The 15,833-nt window shown below is 40.9% G+C and overlaps 2 protein-coding genes across 2 annotated transcripts; one reads left to right on the top strand and one right to left on the bottom strand.

Annotated features, from left to right (window-relative positions):
- The first annotated feature begins 24 nt into the window (after positions 1–24).
- Positions 25–1,401, top strand: LOC113014969 (uncharacterized). Its single transcript, XM_026156854.2, has 4 exons — positions 25–258; positions 346–393; positions 478–628; positions 721–1,401. Exons 2-4 carry the CDS (start codon positions 360–362, stop codon positions 1,286–1,288), a joined length of 753 nt encoding a protein of 250 aa, XP_026012639.2. The 5' UTR covers positions 25–258; positions 346–359; the 3' UTR covers positions 1,289–1,401.
- A 2,506-nt stretch (positions 1,402–3,907) lies between these two features.
- On the bottom strand, positions 3,908–12,102 carry tomm40l (translocase of outer mitochondrial membrane 40 homolog, like). The gene is made up of 10 exons (XM_026156843.2): positions 11,963–12,102; positions 8,672–8,886; positions 8,513–8,580; positions 8,034–8,126; positions 7,851–7,952; positions 6,581–6,686; positions 6,308–6,430; positions 6,147–6,223; positions 5,958–6,060; positions 3,908–4,668 (listed from the first exon to the last, which is right to left on the bottom strand). The coding sequence occupies exons 2-10, from the start codon at positions 8,883–8,885 to the stop codon at positions 4,529–4,531; spliced, it is 1,026 nt and encodes a 341-aa protein (XP_026012628.1). The 5' UTR covers position 8,886; positions 11,963–12,102; the 3' UTR covers positions 3,908–4,528.
- Between the last annotated feature and the right edge of the window lie 3,731 nt (positions 12,103–15,833).

Raw genomic sequence — 15,833 nt, 5'->3', positions numbered from 1 at the left:
TCTGCTGCACCTGATTCTGTTTAGGATGTTCAAACCTAAAGAAAAACTACTCTAACCAAGCCAGATTCCAGTAAGCCTGTATCATAAGATATGGAAACACTAAGATTGTGACGTGGAGTCACAACAGTGACAAGAAACTGTCCAGCGGGGCAACCAGAGGAGGACTTTAACCTTCAGCGTCGCTATAAAGCCCGCGAGCGGTCGTCTGCACAGCACAAACCATCAGACAGTGAAGAAGAGACAAGCTGCATCTGTAAGGTAAAAGATCTTATTTCAAACTATATAATCTTAAATCAACCACTAAATCCAGCTTTAAACTAAGCACCTGTTCTCTTCATCCAACAGCATCAACTTCAATCATGAAGACGCTCATCGTTCTCGCTCTTTTCTCCGGTGAGTAAATCTTCCCTTCAAATTAAAAGCGGAACCCATTTTAAATCACAGCTGATCAAATTAACCGTCTGCTTTCATCCACAGTTTGCAACGCCAACATCCTGTGGCCAGAGCCTCCCAAGTCCAACCTGGAAGTGGTGAAAGATGCCTTTTGGGATTATGTTGCAAAGGCCACACAAACCGCTGAGGAGTCCCTGAAGCAGATTAGAGAGTCCCAGCTGGGAGAGGAAGTGAAGTAAGAGTCAGCATGAGGAGTCTGAAGAAGTACAAAATATGTACATATATTATATGTTTTCAGTTTAATAACTTCCTGTTTCTGTGTATCAGCACCAAGATCTCTCAGAGCGCCGACACCGTGAATCAATACGTCGCTACGCTGCACACTCAGGTGGCTCCTTTGACCCAGAACTTCATGACTCAGTTCTCCCAGGAGGCCGAGCAGCTGAAGGCTCGCCTGGAGAAAGACCTGGCCGCTATGGGCACCAACGCAGAGGAGATGGTGGCGAAGATCCAGACCAAGGTGGATGAGCTGAAGAGTGGAGCTGAAGCCTACGCTCAGGCCATGGACCCAGAGCCCATGAAGGCCGTCCTGCAGCAGAAGAGCCAGGAGCTGAAGGAGCAGCTGGAGCAGAGCATGAGCCAGCTGCAGGCCCAGATGGTTCCCTACACCGAGAACATGAAACAGAAGATGGAGCAGAGCCTGGAGGAGTTTCAGAGGAACATGATGCCCCTGACCCAGAGCTTTGAGACCCAGGTGGCTCAGAAAACCCAGGAGATCCAGCAGAGGTTGGCTCCCTATGGAGACGAGCTGAGGGAACGGCTGGACTCCAGCGCTCAGGACCTGCAGACTCAGCTGAACGCCCTGTGGAAAACCTTCACCAAGATCGGCCAGTAAATGGACTCTGTCTCAGTCTTAAGCCTTAAGCGCTTTCTCTGTATCACAAACCAAATATTTATTTCATCTTCACTCCTGTCTGTTTTATGAAATAAAAATCCAGAAGTTCTGCATTTTCTGCGTCTTGATTATCATTAAAGGTGTGTCAGTAATTCAACGAGCATGTTTAATCTCTGAAAAGCTTTACTCGTAAAAAGTTGAACATTGATCTTACCAGTTGGGGAATGGGGGGGGAAATGGGGGGGAGGGGGGAGGGTGTCAAACTCACTTTAGTTTTATGATCTTGTTTTTTTTCCACATTCAGTTTGTAATTACACAGCACAACAAACCTTTAAATTTAGAGCATTGTGAATAGTTAAAATTCTTCTCTGGAATTTTCATACTTTGCAAAGGACCTTTTGGTGGGCCAAAGGTTTGACACCCTCCATCTAAAATAGCATAATGTATCGCTCACCTACAGATTAGTAGTAGCGGTAAATAGGTGCCCCAAGGTCAATAACTATTCATCATAAGTAAATACCAAGCTTCAGTGGCGCTCATATATGTACTGGTATACATGTTAAGCTTTAAATGCCACTGGAGGAGTGCAATTTGTCATGATGTTTATGTTCTATAGGCTGATAATCCTGAAGGATCACTATTTTCATACCAATTAAACATGTGCATCTCTCATGTCTCAAACTGATTTATATCTATTATTTATACTTCCACTTGTTCTATTTACTTTTTCCATTAGTTTTTACTACCTGTCTCCAACTTCTTTTATTAAATACATCTAAAAATATTGCTGTTGTGACAAACAGCCTCTGGGATGTACTTCTGGTTTATGGATCTAACATGCGGGAGAAAATATCTTAACAGAGAAAAGTCCTTTGGCTGTTCCCACAACAACCTGATAAGACAAAGGAGCAAAGTCTCCAACCCAAGATAAACTGATGAACAATTCAAATGACGCATAGAGAGATTGAAGCAAATGAAACAGTTATTCAAGCAGCTCACTCTGTTGTACTCCGAGCACAAAATGATATATGTGAAAGATTTCATTCAAAAGTTCTGTTTTACTTTCAATTTGTTAGAAAGTGATTAATACCACCTCTTATTGATTTGTGGGTTTTGTCTTCTTTTTAGGACATTGTAAGGCAGACTAAGAGGGGCTAATTCTGATCTATTTTCCACCATAGAATATATTTACTTTCAGTTTCTAATAGTTTATGATATTAAAGTTAAACTGTCGTTGGATCCTAATGGTGCAGACCAGGAGATGTGATGCCCACAAACTACAATAAATATAAGGCAAAGAGTTTGTGTGGGTCAATGAGGGGCATTTACCAAAGCTGAGCCTGAACTTTTGACATTAAACATTAAAACTGCATGTTATAGATTTGCCATTTGAATATGACAAATAAGCTGTAATTTATTACAGTTCCTCAACTTACTATAAACATGAATGGAAGCTGACGTTTCTTTCTGAACTTCTGTGGTATGTTCATTGCACTTGTGTATTCCTCTTTTTCTATTAGAACTATTAACGCACAGCCACAAACAGTTTCAGTTGTACAGTAGAAATCGATTGATCCTCTCTTTGAGCCACATGTTTCTTGTGATGCATTTGTGGACATCTGGAAACTAGAATCAATCAAAATGTGGGATACTGATTCAGTACATACCCATACTACAGTACCGATTGGCAAGCTTAGTTACACTGACAACAGAAAAAAAAACTTGGCGTGGTAGATTGTTTATACGTGGTATGCAGATCAGCATTGCTGCCTCACAACAAGAAAGTCCTGGGTTTGAATCCAGCGTGGGATGTCTGTGGGATGAGTTTCCATGTTCTCCTTGACTCTGTAGCTTCCTCCCCCAGTCCAGAATCACGCATTTTTGGTTAATCTGTGATTCTGCTGCCTTATCTACTCATTTAGCTCCACTCAAACAGAACTAATCCAATAAGATAGCGGTGAAGTAACCAGTTACGTGCTGTGAGGGGTGAAATTGAAGTTTTTTTGTCATCACAGATGATGAGAATGCCTTTAGTTCCTCCTCACAAACCTGTGATCAGGTGTAGGCTTCTTCTCGCCCTATGACACCCAGGCTCCAGCTCTGCTACAACCCTGAAGCAGACTGATGACAGATGCTGATTATCTGCCAAAACTGGGTCATTCTTGAAGGTTGCCAGGCAGAGGTAATTCAAATTCTGTGAAATAAACGATATATTGTTGAGGAGAGCAACTGATGCTTTCACAATATGCTGCAGGAGTATAAAGGCTAAAAAATGGTCATGGTAGTGCCATTGCTAGGTGGATGTCAGGCAGCATATCATAGATAATTTAACAAGTGGGTATGAATAAGATGTGAAATAAAAAAGTGATACAATAGTTTTTTATAAAGTGTTGCAGGTGGCTAAAGCCTAAAAACATTTATCCCATTGGTAGAGTGTTGCTAGGCAACATGGCAACAACATGGCAACAACATAATATCTGATATTAGATAAGATGTACCTGTGTGCAAAGTATGATTGCTCAACTCCTGAAGGTTCAGGAGTACGCACACAGCAGCTACAAATGGCTCTTAAAAAAAAAAAAGTTGACGTTGACAGAAGGAAACGAGCACAACGTCCAGTTTTTGTAAGAAATTGTATTGATCAGCTTTGAAGAGGTATATACAGCTCATATATACTGTTCAGTATGTATGTAACATAAAAAAGGCAACAAAACAAGTGATGCATTGTGAACATGACATACAGTACAGTACACTCCTTCCTAACACCTGGTAAACTTGTCTGTAACCAACAACTGATACTTCTTTCACTCACTGCACACCAAGACAGACTTAATGGTAAAAAAAAAATATATTAATAAGAGAAATGTTTAAATCAGGAGCAAAATAAAAAATAAACATGACAGGCACTGAACTCAAACAAAGAGCTCTGTAAATCTGTCTTCTAATGTTACGTCCGCCTGCTGTCTATGTGTCTGTTTATGACGAGGGTCTGCTTGTTCCTGACAGGTAACATTATTCATCACACTACTGATCATCGAGGGGATTCGTCTTTAAGGATTAGAGTCAAATGTAGATTTATATTAACCGCTTATATTCACCACATGTGGTGAAAAATGATTTGAGGAAACCAGCACTATAATTATTGGTCAAATCTACCAAAGAGGTCACCGGCAGTTTCCGTGGTAAAGTCTCTAGGTCAGTGGTGCGTCTGCGCCGTTTGTGAGCCGGCACTACGTCGGCCTAACCGATGTTGACGCCAAAACCGCACTGGAACTTGTTTTTGCGGTGGTTGAGGAAGCCGGAGAGGGCCAGAGAGAGGGGCAGCGGGAGCAACTTCTTTTCCAACGTTGCCCCAACTATCCAGTTACTGTCAATTGAACCTGAAAGAGGCAGAACGGCAGATTTAAAGTAAGAAAAACTCTCAAATTGAGAAAGCCTTTGTGTATATGTACACCTCTGGATTTTTCTAACCTGGTGCGTTTCACAGCTGGGTGTGATCGTGTCAGTTTTTACCTCCATTTGAGTGATTTTGGAACATTACACTGGGATGAGACTTTGTGGGGGGGAAAAATACACCCAGCAATGTCTTTGCTTCCAGTTCTGGCTTCTTCTCTTCCTACATCAGCATTATGTGGCAGTAATGTGGCAACATCTATCATTCAGCAGAATACTGTAGCGGCCTCCTCTGCCTTAATGGCGGTTCTTGTCCAGAAAGTGAGTCGCTTTCTTGTTATTGGGCAGCAGTATGACCTTAAGCACAATTTAAGTGGACACACAACAAGGGATCGTTGTGTGTAAGCTCGCCACACCACAAACTCATCTGTCCATTGGTTGGATGAGATAAAAACTAATGAGGACTTATTTTCTTACTGCAGCAGTTACATTTCTGTTTGGTAAACCTACCAGATCCCATTGACAAAAAACACAAATGTTATCTCACAGAACATAAACCATGAGGGTTTGTCAAGCTGCTGTGATGCTAGTTTGACTCCAAATTTGTCTTCTTTCAGGAGGCAGATCACACTATCCCAGCATCCTTGTGCCACACTACATCCGTGAATCTTCTCTTTCCCAGCAGCTCCATATTCAGCATCCTTTGTCCAATATATTCACTATCCCAAAACTCATCCAACTTCACTCAAACAAAACTAACCCAATGAAGCAGTGGTGCCCTAACCAGCTGTGTGTGGGGGTGTCAGCACAGTCTGGAGGCTGTGATGAGAGTTCCTCGTCAGTTCCTCATCACCAAGAGCAGTGAGACAGCAGCTCGAGAGCCAAAACTCATCAAATACATCCTATACTCACCCTGGAAGAAGTGAACAACCTAAGGATGGGACGACGGGGCAGATTTAAGCTCGACTGCTTTAAAATTACCTTTTTTTTTTAATGTATAATCATTTGGAAATTCTGAGGGGCTTATAAAACTGGGACACAGTTTTGTTGCTAGGTGGGCAATTTCTGATGCAAGCAACTTCAGATCTTCACAGCTCATATTTGACACCACAAGGTTTATAAAAACTCTAAAAACGCTATAAATGACAAAGCACATTTATAACGTCGACTTTGTTCTATAATCTGTCACAAAAATTTGGCTGCAAATAAAATGCAGCGATGGATGAAGATGAAACTGCTCTCCTGAAATTATTTTACCAAACGTGCACATCTTTACCTTTAAATTGTAAATTTGCTTTAGGGACATCTAGCTGGTAGCCAAACGACATACTGGTGTCTTGCATGCGGGCACTCGCCTCAAACTCCACACCGACCTGTAACTGTAGAAGAGACCGATCATCATGAAGGCCGACTGTAAAAATACTGAGTCCTTTCTTACAAAAAGGATGCATGCGGATGCGGTTACCTGATCGTTGGCTTTATGGTAGTAAGATGCATGAGCTCCCGCTGAGCCGAGTGTTAAAGTGGCGATGTAGTTGTTGCCTACAGAGAAGTAAATCTATCAGTTAGGACATGTGTCTGACGTTATAGTTCAGGCTTTGTATTAATCTTTAAACTGTGTCTCACCTGTGTATCTGCCAACTAAAGACATTACTGAGCCCTCCTCTCCAGGCCTGCGGTGATAAACCAGCTCCCCTCCCAGAGCCAGAGCCGGCGTTATGGACTGGAGGTAGTGTGCGACGACGATACCTGACAGGTGCACGACAGCAAGATGACAACAGATGTTCAGATGCAGATCACAGTTTTGTTTTTGTCTGACTACATAGCTGCTTTTCACCAATTTAAAAGAACAGACAACAGTAACAGTGACCTGCACAGCATCTGTGACTGATGACCTACCAGAGCCAACAAGGACATCTGGGTTTCCGAGCGTGACAGTTGCAGTAAAATCTTCTCCCCTGAACTCAGCGTCGCCCTGCCAGTTCACAAATTTGTTTTGCTGTGTCTGAGGATACAACATATTTAACAGTTAGAATCATGCAAGAACAATAACACATAAAATGGAAACATCTCAGAAGACATTTTTGAGCGTAGAAACTTCTCGCCACATGAAAAAATAAAGATAAAAATAAGAATCTGACCATGAAAAAACCCAGCAACTTCTCCTGTATAATGATGGAGCAGATATAGACACTCTGCACATCTGGTGCTTAATAATCAAAGATAACTGGAAATGTGGCTGCTAACAAGTGACGCATCCCTAGTTTTATCCCACAGGGTTGTGTCAGAGAGTCCGGTGGAAAAATCTGTCAAACATGCAGAGGTGCCTGCTGTGGTGACCCCTGGTGAATAAGGGACCAGCTGAAAGCAGGTTTAACTGGAAATGTGACTGGCACAAAGTGCTCCGAGGGGATTTATGTCAAAATGGCACGTCTTATCACAACGGAAAATATATGAATAAACTGTAAATGTAAAAAGTAAAAAAATGCCAACATGACACATTCTTTTAGTCTTTACCCCTTGAAAGCCAACTAGGAGTAATCCATGAGGCTGTTTGTTTAACAGAGAGGTTTCTGTAATATTTCAGGCCTGCTTATGGAACAAATTAAATGGGTCTGCAACAGAGGGTACAGAGGGTGGTCTCTGCATAGGCAGCTACCCTCAGAAAAACTGAAAACTATTCTTATAGTCATCAAACACATCTTAATTAATATATACTTATGTGTCAAAATTGGCCATTTAGGGTACTGGGGAGGTCTTCAAACGTTGCCTTTATATAATATATAAAAACATCAGCTGACTCTAGTCTGAAATTAGTGGGAACCCCCCCCCCCCCAAAAATCAATCATTCGTAAAGTGTAAACTGTGATTTTGTGAAGACTTCAAAATATATTAAAACACTGGCTCAGTCTGATAAAGTCCAAAGCCTTTAACTTGTTTGAACTGTTGAATGATCTATTAAAAAGTATGGTGGCACACTAGACGGCCAAAGTTGGTTGGATTGTTTATATTATTTTCTTTCTATGGAGTAAAACATTTTTATTTTTAAAGAAATTACTAAAAACTGCAGTGAATTGTTAACAAGAGTCACTGCAGAGCCCCACTCGACCCACACATTTTGATGGTTGTATTAAAGGGAAAAAGTCCAGACAGCAGTAAGAGGTTTCACCTGGAAGGCCACTTTGGATCGTATCCTGTTGGTGATCTGGTGGATGATCTGGGCGTTAAGGCTGCCGCTGTTGTCCATGTCTCCCACCATGACTGGAAAAGACTGAACAACAGGAGAGTGTTTGTATAACAGTTTAAACCACAGCGTAAAGATGAGATTCACATTGAATTTAAGGCTTCACACCTCTGCTGGACCCGTCTGCTTCGATCCAACATACGTAGCACCGAACCTGTAGAGGGAATCTCCAGTGGTGCTCAGCAGCACAGTGTGAATCACCTGCAAGCACGCAGATTAAAAATGCACTTTATTCACATTTATTACAGTTCGCTGAAAACAGTCCAGTGACGGCAAAACTTTAGACTAAAACGACACCGTAAAATCTGAGTTTGAAATATGTTGCTGGACTTCATGAATCGACATAAAGGAGAATCGCTTCAGTCATGCAATGACTGTAAAAACCTGCGTCAATGCCAAAGTTTGACACAATCTTATTTTGCTTCCAGTATTTATTCCCCCTCTCATTCTACAGACAGAGGGAATCTTAAGTGTATATAATCTAACTATCTTCATCACACCATCCTTGAACATTTGGGTACACAGATATCAGTCGAGACAGCCAATTTTAGCCAAGCTAATAACAAGGTTAAATGAGCTTAACTGACCTGGAAGTGATTGCTAAGACCTTTATTAACAACTAGCTTCACGCCTTCCATCTGCAAAGGAAAAACCTCTGAGGAGAAAACACACACAGGTAAGACAAATCGAGAGCAAACAGACATTCCACTCCAATAAACATTTTTTTTTCAATCTGCTCCTCTTACCTTTGCACTTCCGATGACACTCGTCAAACGCCCCTGGATTGGGCAAAGCATTTTCTGACTCCTGCTGCTGAGCAGAGGTTTCCCCAGTCTGGGGTATAACTGCGGAAACTGGAGGCATCCCAAAGCCCGGAGGCACCGTCAAGCCAGGGGCAGGAGTGCCGCCCGAGGCTGGTGGTGGTGGGTTGGGGGAGCTGGCAGCCAAAACACTGCCCATTCTGAATAGCCAGGACAGAAACACAGAGACAGAGAGGGAAGGACAGAGTGAGTAGCTGATTTATAACGCAATAACAGACTGCCAGTACAAGCTGAGGAAACGTTAAACGTTAAAGGAAACTTGTTATGGTTTTCTTCATTTTCTCTCATATCCTGTATATATACTGTTACAACACGCACTCAAGTCATGGTTCCAGCAGCTTTTCTACTCTTTGTGCTGTATGATGTCAATAATAGCTGATATCCCCAATATCTCCAGGCAAATAACTCTGTCTGTGACCCACTTACTGTTTTAACCTTCTGTTTGTGAGGGTCAGCCAATCAGAACAATGTTGACTTACAGGAAAAGAAGCTTAAGCAGCTAGTTACAGATGGGGGAGGAACTGAGAGTATATCAAGGCCCTGAATTAAAGGCCTAGGTCATGGATTATTTTGGACTAGAACGCTGTAAAGCCTCTGCAGTAAACATGTGGAGCTCGATATGAGCAGAATAGGTTTCTTTTCAACAATCAGCACTGTTAGTATAAGTATAATACAAATATGTCAATAACACAGGCAAACCTAGAGACTACTCATATTTTATCCATATCAATTACAACATTATCAACTAACTTTGAGCATCAAAACTGAACCCAGCACAGTAACAGAGCCCCACCACAAAGAGTCAGATGCTATTGTTTAGCAACTGTCAGAAAAGCACTTCAGTATGGATACAAGGGATTCATAAGCTTGGAGTCTTATGATTTAGACCAACCAGTCAATCATCCTGAGCTGGTTCTAGTTCCCCAGGACGGCAAAAAGTTAATGAGCTGAGTTATCGGTCCACTCCACACTTAAAATAGTCCTGAGTGACTTGAGCAGGGTATGTTGTTGAACAAAACTGGAGTTTTAAAGTCAGAGTTTTCATGTCATGATGGTGACTCTCTTAACCTGGTAAGATCACTGTGGTGACTTCAGCTGAGGACATGAGCTGGTCCAGAGGAGATTATGTTCAGATTTGGGTTTAAAACTGAGAGGAACCATCACCAATTCTCCTCCCTCTAAATGTGATATAAATCAGATAATGTCTGATCAGACATTTCCACTCACCCCAAAACAAATCTGTGATACAAACCATTACAAAATAGGCCCCACAAGCACTGAAATTATGTAGAAAATAGCAGCTTTTGAATGAATTCAGAAAATGAATTATTTTCTGCAGCACCAGGAATACCTTTAGGTTTATCTTATATGCATCCCCTATTCTCTGATAACATCACTGAAGCAGCTTGCATTCAAGGGATCCATTTGTGCAGAGGCGTCAAATGACACAGCCTTTTATGTTAGTACACAGAGCTTGGAGCCGAAAGCATGGGCTGGGAAAGATGATAACCACTACTGTGACACTTGTTGTCTTTGACAGGGGTTTCTGGTTTTGTTGAACCAGCAAACACAAAGTCAGTCTGACTACATCAGACCTGTGTTGTAGCCCACCCCTCTGTTTTCACACTAAAAACTCAAGTCAGCATAGTTTCCAAAATGACAGTAATAAATCGCATACACTTTAAAATATTAGTGTGAACATACAGAGCTGTAGATTTTTTTTCGCCCTTTCTTGTTTCTCTTTTTTTTCTTAATTATGAAGGAATAACGTTATCCAAACATACCTGGCTCTAAAAAACTACCTGCCCTCTATACCTAATAACTAGGTACCATTGGCAGCAAAAACTGCAATCAAGCAACAAAGCAGCCCTGGACCATCACACTACCACTGCCGTGTTTGACTGTTGATATGTTTGATATGTTGTTTGTTTAAATAAAACGCTGTGTTAGTTTTACTTCAGATGTAAAGGAATTCAAACCTTTCTAAAAACGTTCATCAGTCCACAGAATATTTTCCCAGATATCTTGGGGATCATTAAGACGTTTTAGTAAAAATCCTGGATGCCATTTTTGTCCAGTCTCTTTCTTGTGTTTTTTCATCATGAACTCTGACCCTGAGTGAGGGTTAGAGTGAGAGCTGTTCTTTAGATGTTGTTTTTGGCTCTTTTGTAACTTCTTTTGGAGTAATTTTGGTAAACTGGCCACTCCAGTGAAGGTTCATCACTGTTCGAAGTTTTCTCCATTAGTGGATAATGAGCTTAGCTCTCACTGTGGTTCACTGAAGTCCCAAAGGCTTAGAAATTGCTTTGTAACCCTTTCCAGAGTGACAGATGTCACTAACTTGGTTTCTCATCTGTTCTTGGTTTTCTGTAGATCGTTGCATGATTGCAGATCTTTTAACCTAAGTGCACTTTGTCAGAGGTTCTATTTAAGTGATCTGATAATTCATCAGCTCTTGCATTAATCAGGCCTGGGTGTGGCTACTGAAAGTCAATTCAACTTTCCAAAAAAATGTGATTAATTACAGTTTGGCTTAACAATAAGGGGTAATTACTCTTTCACAGCACTATACCTTTAGCAGCAGCACCCTGTACCACTCTGTCCCACCACCTGCCAAGCGCCACTAGGAGGATCCCGTTTCTCTCTGATGTTGCCATTAAGTCATAAACTTATAATTATGTAAAAGCATATCACGGTGACAGATCAAACTGATCCTTTCGGAGTTTGGGAAGCGTTTGCTTGAACTAATTAAGCATTAAAACAGCAGTGCCTCAGGTTGCTCATGAGTGAACATGTGCAGAATAGGTGTAGTGTCCCTTTAACCTTCCTTCCACACAGCTCACACTCATTCATTTGCAGTTAAGGTAAAAAGAAGGCGGTTAAATTAAACTAACAATGATGCAATAAGAATGAAAATGTCCACAAACCAGCAATTATTATATACTCTCATAATTTTTTGTAGCTAACACCCTGAATGGGAACTGCCTCATGTATAAGAAAGCATGAATGCGTTAGCCGTGCTAGCTCCTTTAGCACCTGATTAGCTTGCTGGCTAGCTTTACAAACAGCAACTGACAGCCTGGAGATAAAACGCTGCTGCTTATGGAGGAAAACTGCGGCCGATCTGTGAGACAAAAGTTGCCGAACAAAACCGCCAACACGCTTCCACTGAAGCGTCACGTTATATAAAATACAGAGCTTTCAAATGCTACTCACGTTGTGATTTCCAGAGGACGATACAGCCGGAAGTTGAAGCCAATGGCACCAACGAAGAAGACGCGGGAGCCCCGCCTTTTTCGTCAATGCAAAATGATGATTGGATGAAGGAGCATGTATCCGCGGACATGATTGACGAAGTCATCTATCAGTCATATGAGGCGTCCTTGACGAATCGCAGGCCGGGCTTCGAGATGATGTAATGCTCATTCTCAAGCATTATTGGCTAAACAAGGAACGGTCAGCCGTAAGGGGGCGGGGCGCTGACGCCGATTAAGAGAGAATAGGCGGGCGATTGGTTGGAGTTTTAAGGGCGGTTGTAGTAAAAGGTGAAGAAGAAATACTTTCAAGGTCAAAAGGTAGCCTGAGGATCTCCAAGCAAACAAAAAACATTGTTTTCAAACAACAGGCCTCTGTCCCATTATGGCTACACAACGAGCAGCACCTTTACATTTTTTAGCTGGAGGCCCAAAACAGTAGATGAACAGTTAGCAAGGTGGAGAAAGACGTACACATACAAACCCAGAGTACACAGAGAAAAATGTACTATCATCTTCCACTAGTGAAGTGCAATACTGCAAACTTTGGTATCCAGCCCACACCAAGTAAATACAGGGCTGATACCAAGAAGGACACTGATACAAGTTTAACCTATAAAGGTAGCTTGAGTGACCACTAAATCATGATTCATACCTTCTGTAATAATTACTTAAATAAATAAAAATAGATGTTCAGATATTTTTCATAATGTATGTTTGAGGTGTGGCTTTTCCATTTCCCCAAAAATATTTTATTTACCACAATTCACATGCAGATAAAAATGGGTTATATACTGAACTTAGAGGATAGACACAAGGTCTTAATCCCATTGTGCTAATATCAATCAGATACGAGTACCAGCATTAGTGTCCACACTATCGATATTTGTATTGATCCGCCCACCTCTCTCCCCAAAATACAGCATATCACTAGGGTTTGGATAGCTCAGTAGTCATAAAAATGAAATGTTTAAATTCAGTGTCTGACTCATCAGATTGTTAGAGGCCCTAAAAATATCCTGGAAAAACATTTGTGGAATCAGAACTGCCAACAATCCAACAAACTGACATTTCAGATCTTTCTGCTTCTTTTGGCATCTTCAGAGCACAACATGTTTAGCTTGGTCCCATCAGGTCGCTACAGATGTTCATCTAAAGTATGTGTGAAGTTGTATGGGATCAAAAAGGTGGAGAAATAAACAGCCAACAACAGCAGCCAGTAAAGTTCAGGTCAATTTATTGAGTTTCTTATCAGGCCCTGAATATGCGTTTCCATGTTACAACAATTGAGGACAGAGTTGCTGGAATATACCTTGTGCCTCTTTAATGCATTTTGTAGGCAAAGAAACCCAAAAGCATTTTTTAATAGTAACAATGGAAGAACGTGTTTTTAAATGTCATCCAATCAAAATCATTTCAGTGAAAATAAAAATGGGTGAAATTATGGGAAAGAGGGAGGAAACATGGAATCTTGTTTTATACCAATTCAGGTCCAATCTAGTCATGGTTTTAGGAAAACAGGGCCAAAAAAAAAAAAAAAATAGTACCAGTAAGTACAAGGAAGGAGAACAATTCAACAAAAGGATAATTTAAACCAACACTTATCTGCCAATTTAGATCATAAGCACCCACTTCTACTCATGCGACTTTGTCTTCATCTACTTTTAATTTTACCGCCACTGTTCTGCATCGAAGCTGCAGGGGGACTGCTGCTCAGCTTACAGCAAATCTGCTGAGTGTGTCATTAAAATCTGGCAAAAACCTCCAGCAGCAGTGGTCGAGTCTATTTTAGTGCAGCAAATCCACGGTAGAAATATTAGCGGCATTTAAGCCTTTAACACTAATAGTCCACATTAAGATGTTAACTTTTGTTTTACACCAGCAGGGAAAAAAGAAAATTCATTATAGTATCCAAGTCCTCACCCTTTCTCTGATTTTAACTTTGAATATGTTTCTGATAATATCCCTGCCTCCCGCCCCTGTCAGCACTCCATTTAAAGAGTGCCAACACTCACATACAAAGACTTTATGACGACAACAAAAACCAACATTCATGACTACATTCAGCATAACTTCCTCTGTGACAGGTTAAGCCCGACAAAACAACAACATCGACTTAATGCTGTAGTTTCTATCGGTTACGACTCTCCCCCCCCCCAATTCAAAACATTCGACTGAGTCGAAATGAGGCTGCGCTCGTTACTTTAGAGTGTAAGAATGTTACAACTGACTGCGCAAACAGCAAATATATAGCTAAGAAACAGCTGGCAGATTCATTTCATCTCATCCCTAAAGTAAAAATCCAACCATTTCACAAAGATCTCGGGTGTTCAGCTAAATATCTAATTTTCTGTGTCACAGAGGAGTTTATGGACTGACTGTCAGGGAAGTGAGTAGGAACACAAACCACTGAAGGGGGAAAAAAAGAAAAAAAGAAAATCTCATTAGAAATTATTTTGTGTGTCCACAAACATCAACTTCTGGAGCAAGCGGGAGATGGAAAAAAACAAAAGGAGAAAAAAAAACAAAAAAACAAAAAACAAATCACATCCCTGACAACTGTAAACACCCACATCAATACTTAAGACATCGTACTTGACCAACAAAACAGTCTGCACGATAAGCTCGCGTACACGCAGCCTCGAGCTACAACAACAGGTCAGTTTGATTCTTTTAAAATCATGCATGAGTAACAAATTTGGCTCCAAATCAACTGAACCTGTTGGATTTATCCACAGAGATAAAGCTGTTTGGGTGAGGCTGCATGTAAACACGATGACTCCTTATCAACTGCACACACACTCTTTAAAACACACATACCCACAAACACACACCCACCCCAGATCAATCAACTCGCACGCACGCACGCACGCACGCACACACACACACACACACACACACACAGATCCCACATCAATCAACTCACATGCACACACACACGCGCACACAGATATCCCAGATCAGTCAACACACACACACACACTCGCTCATACGACATTCAACTTTTTTGGTTTTGCTTCAATGTAAATCCTGAAAATCTATTTCAAGGAAAACAAAAGGAAACAATACAAGTCTACTTCCTCTTCCACCAATGAAGCAAAGCATTTTCATTTTTTCTTTTTCCTTTTATAACTGTAAACAACGAGTGTAAACAATGAATCATTTACCATTTTCTTTCCTCAAAATGATTCAGAATACCTCGTATAAAGATTGCCCTACTGGGGGAAAAAAATAAAATAAAATAAAAATCACGGCACTTTGATCTTCCATCACACAAACGTTGAACAGGTTCAAGGAGATCACAGTGCTTCATCACTTTCCACAAACTCTTGTTTGTTTGTTTGTTGTAACTCTCTGGCAGTCAAAACATAAACAAGTTTTCTTTTTTTCCCCCAACTTCTGGGGGAGAAAAAAAAATTACAAATAAAACAAAATCAATGCTTTTTGACTATGCTTTAAGTCCCAGAGAGATGATTCAAGATGCTCGGTGAGCATCTGATAAAACACTTGGCTTCTGCAAAACTCACCCCAAAAACTCCAAAGGTTACCCAGTGCTAAAGCCTCACCCTGTCCCCACCCCCCAAACTGCTTAGAGCAACAAAAATAAATCTTAAAAAGCAAAATTTCTTTTTAATAATTCGTGATGATCTGTGAGGGGGCAGGGGAAAAAAAAAAAAAAAAAAAAAAAAAAAAAAATCAGCTGCCCATTCAAAGATGCTACAAGTTTGCTTAAAAGAAATCTACCCCTCACAAAAATTGTCACTTAAAAAAAAAAAAAAAAAAAAAATGTGTAGGCTGTGGAGAGAAAAAAAAAAAAAATTGTTGCCGCACGA

The sequence above is a fragment of the Astatotilapia calliptera genome, chromosome 22, assembly GCF_964374335.1.
Source record: "Astatotilapia calliptera chromosome 22, fAstCal68.1, whole genome shotgun sequence".
Taxonomy (NCBI): Eukaryota; Metazoa; Chordata; class Actinopteri; order Cichliformes; family Cichlidae; genus Astatotilapia; species Astatotilapia calliptera.
The sequence above is the reverse complement of the archived record's forward strand: the minus strand, read 5'-3'. Positions and strand labels throughout refer to the sequence as shown.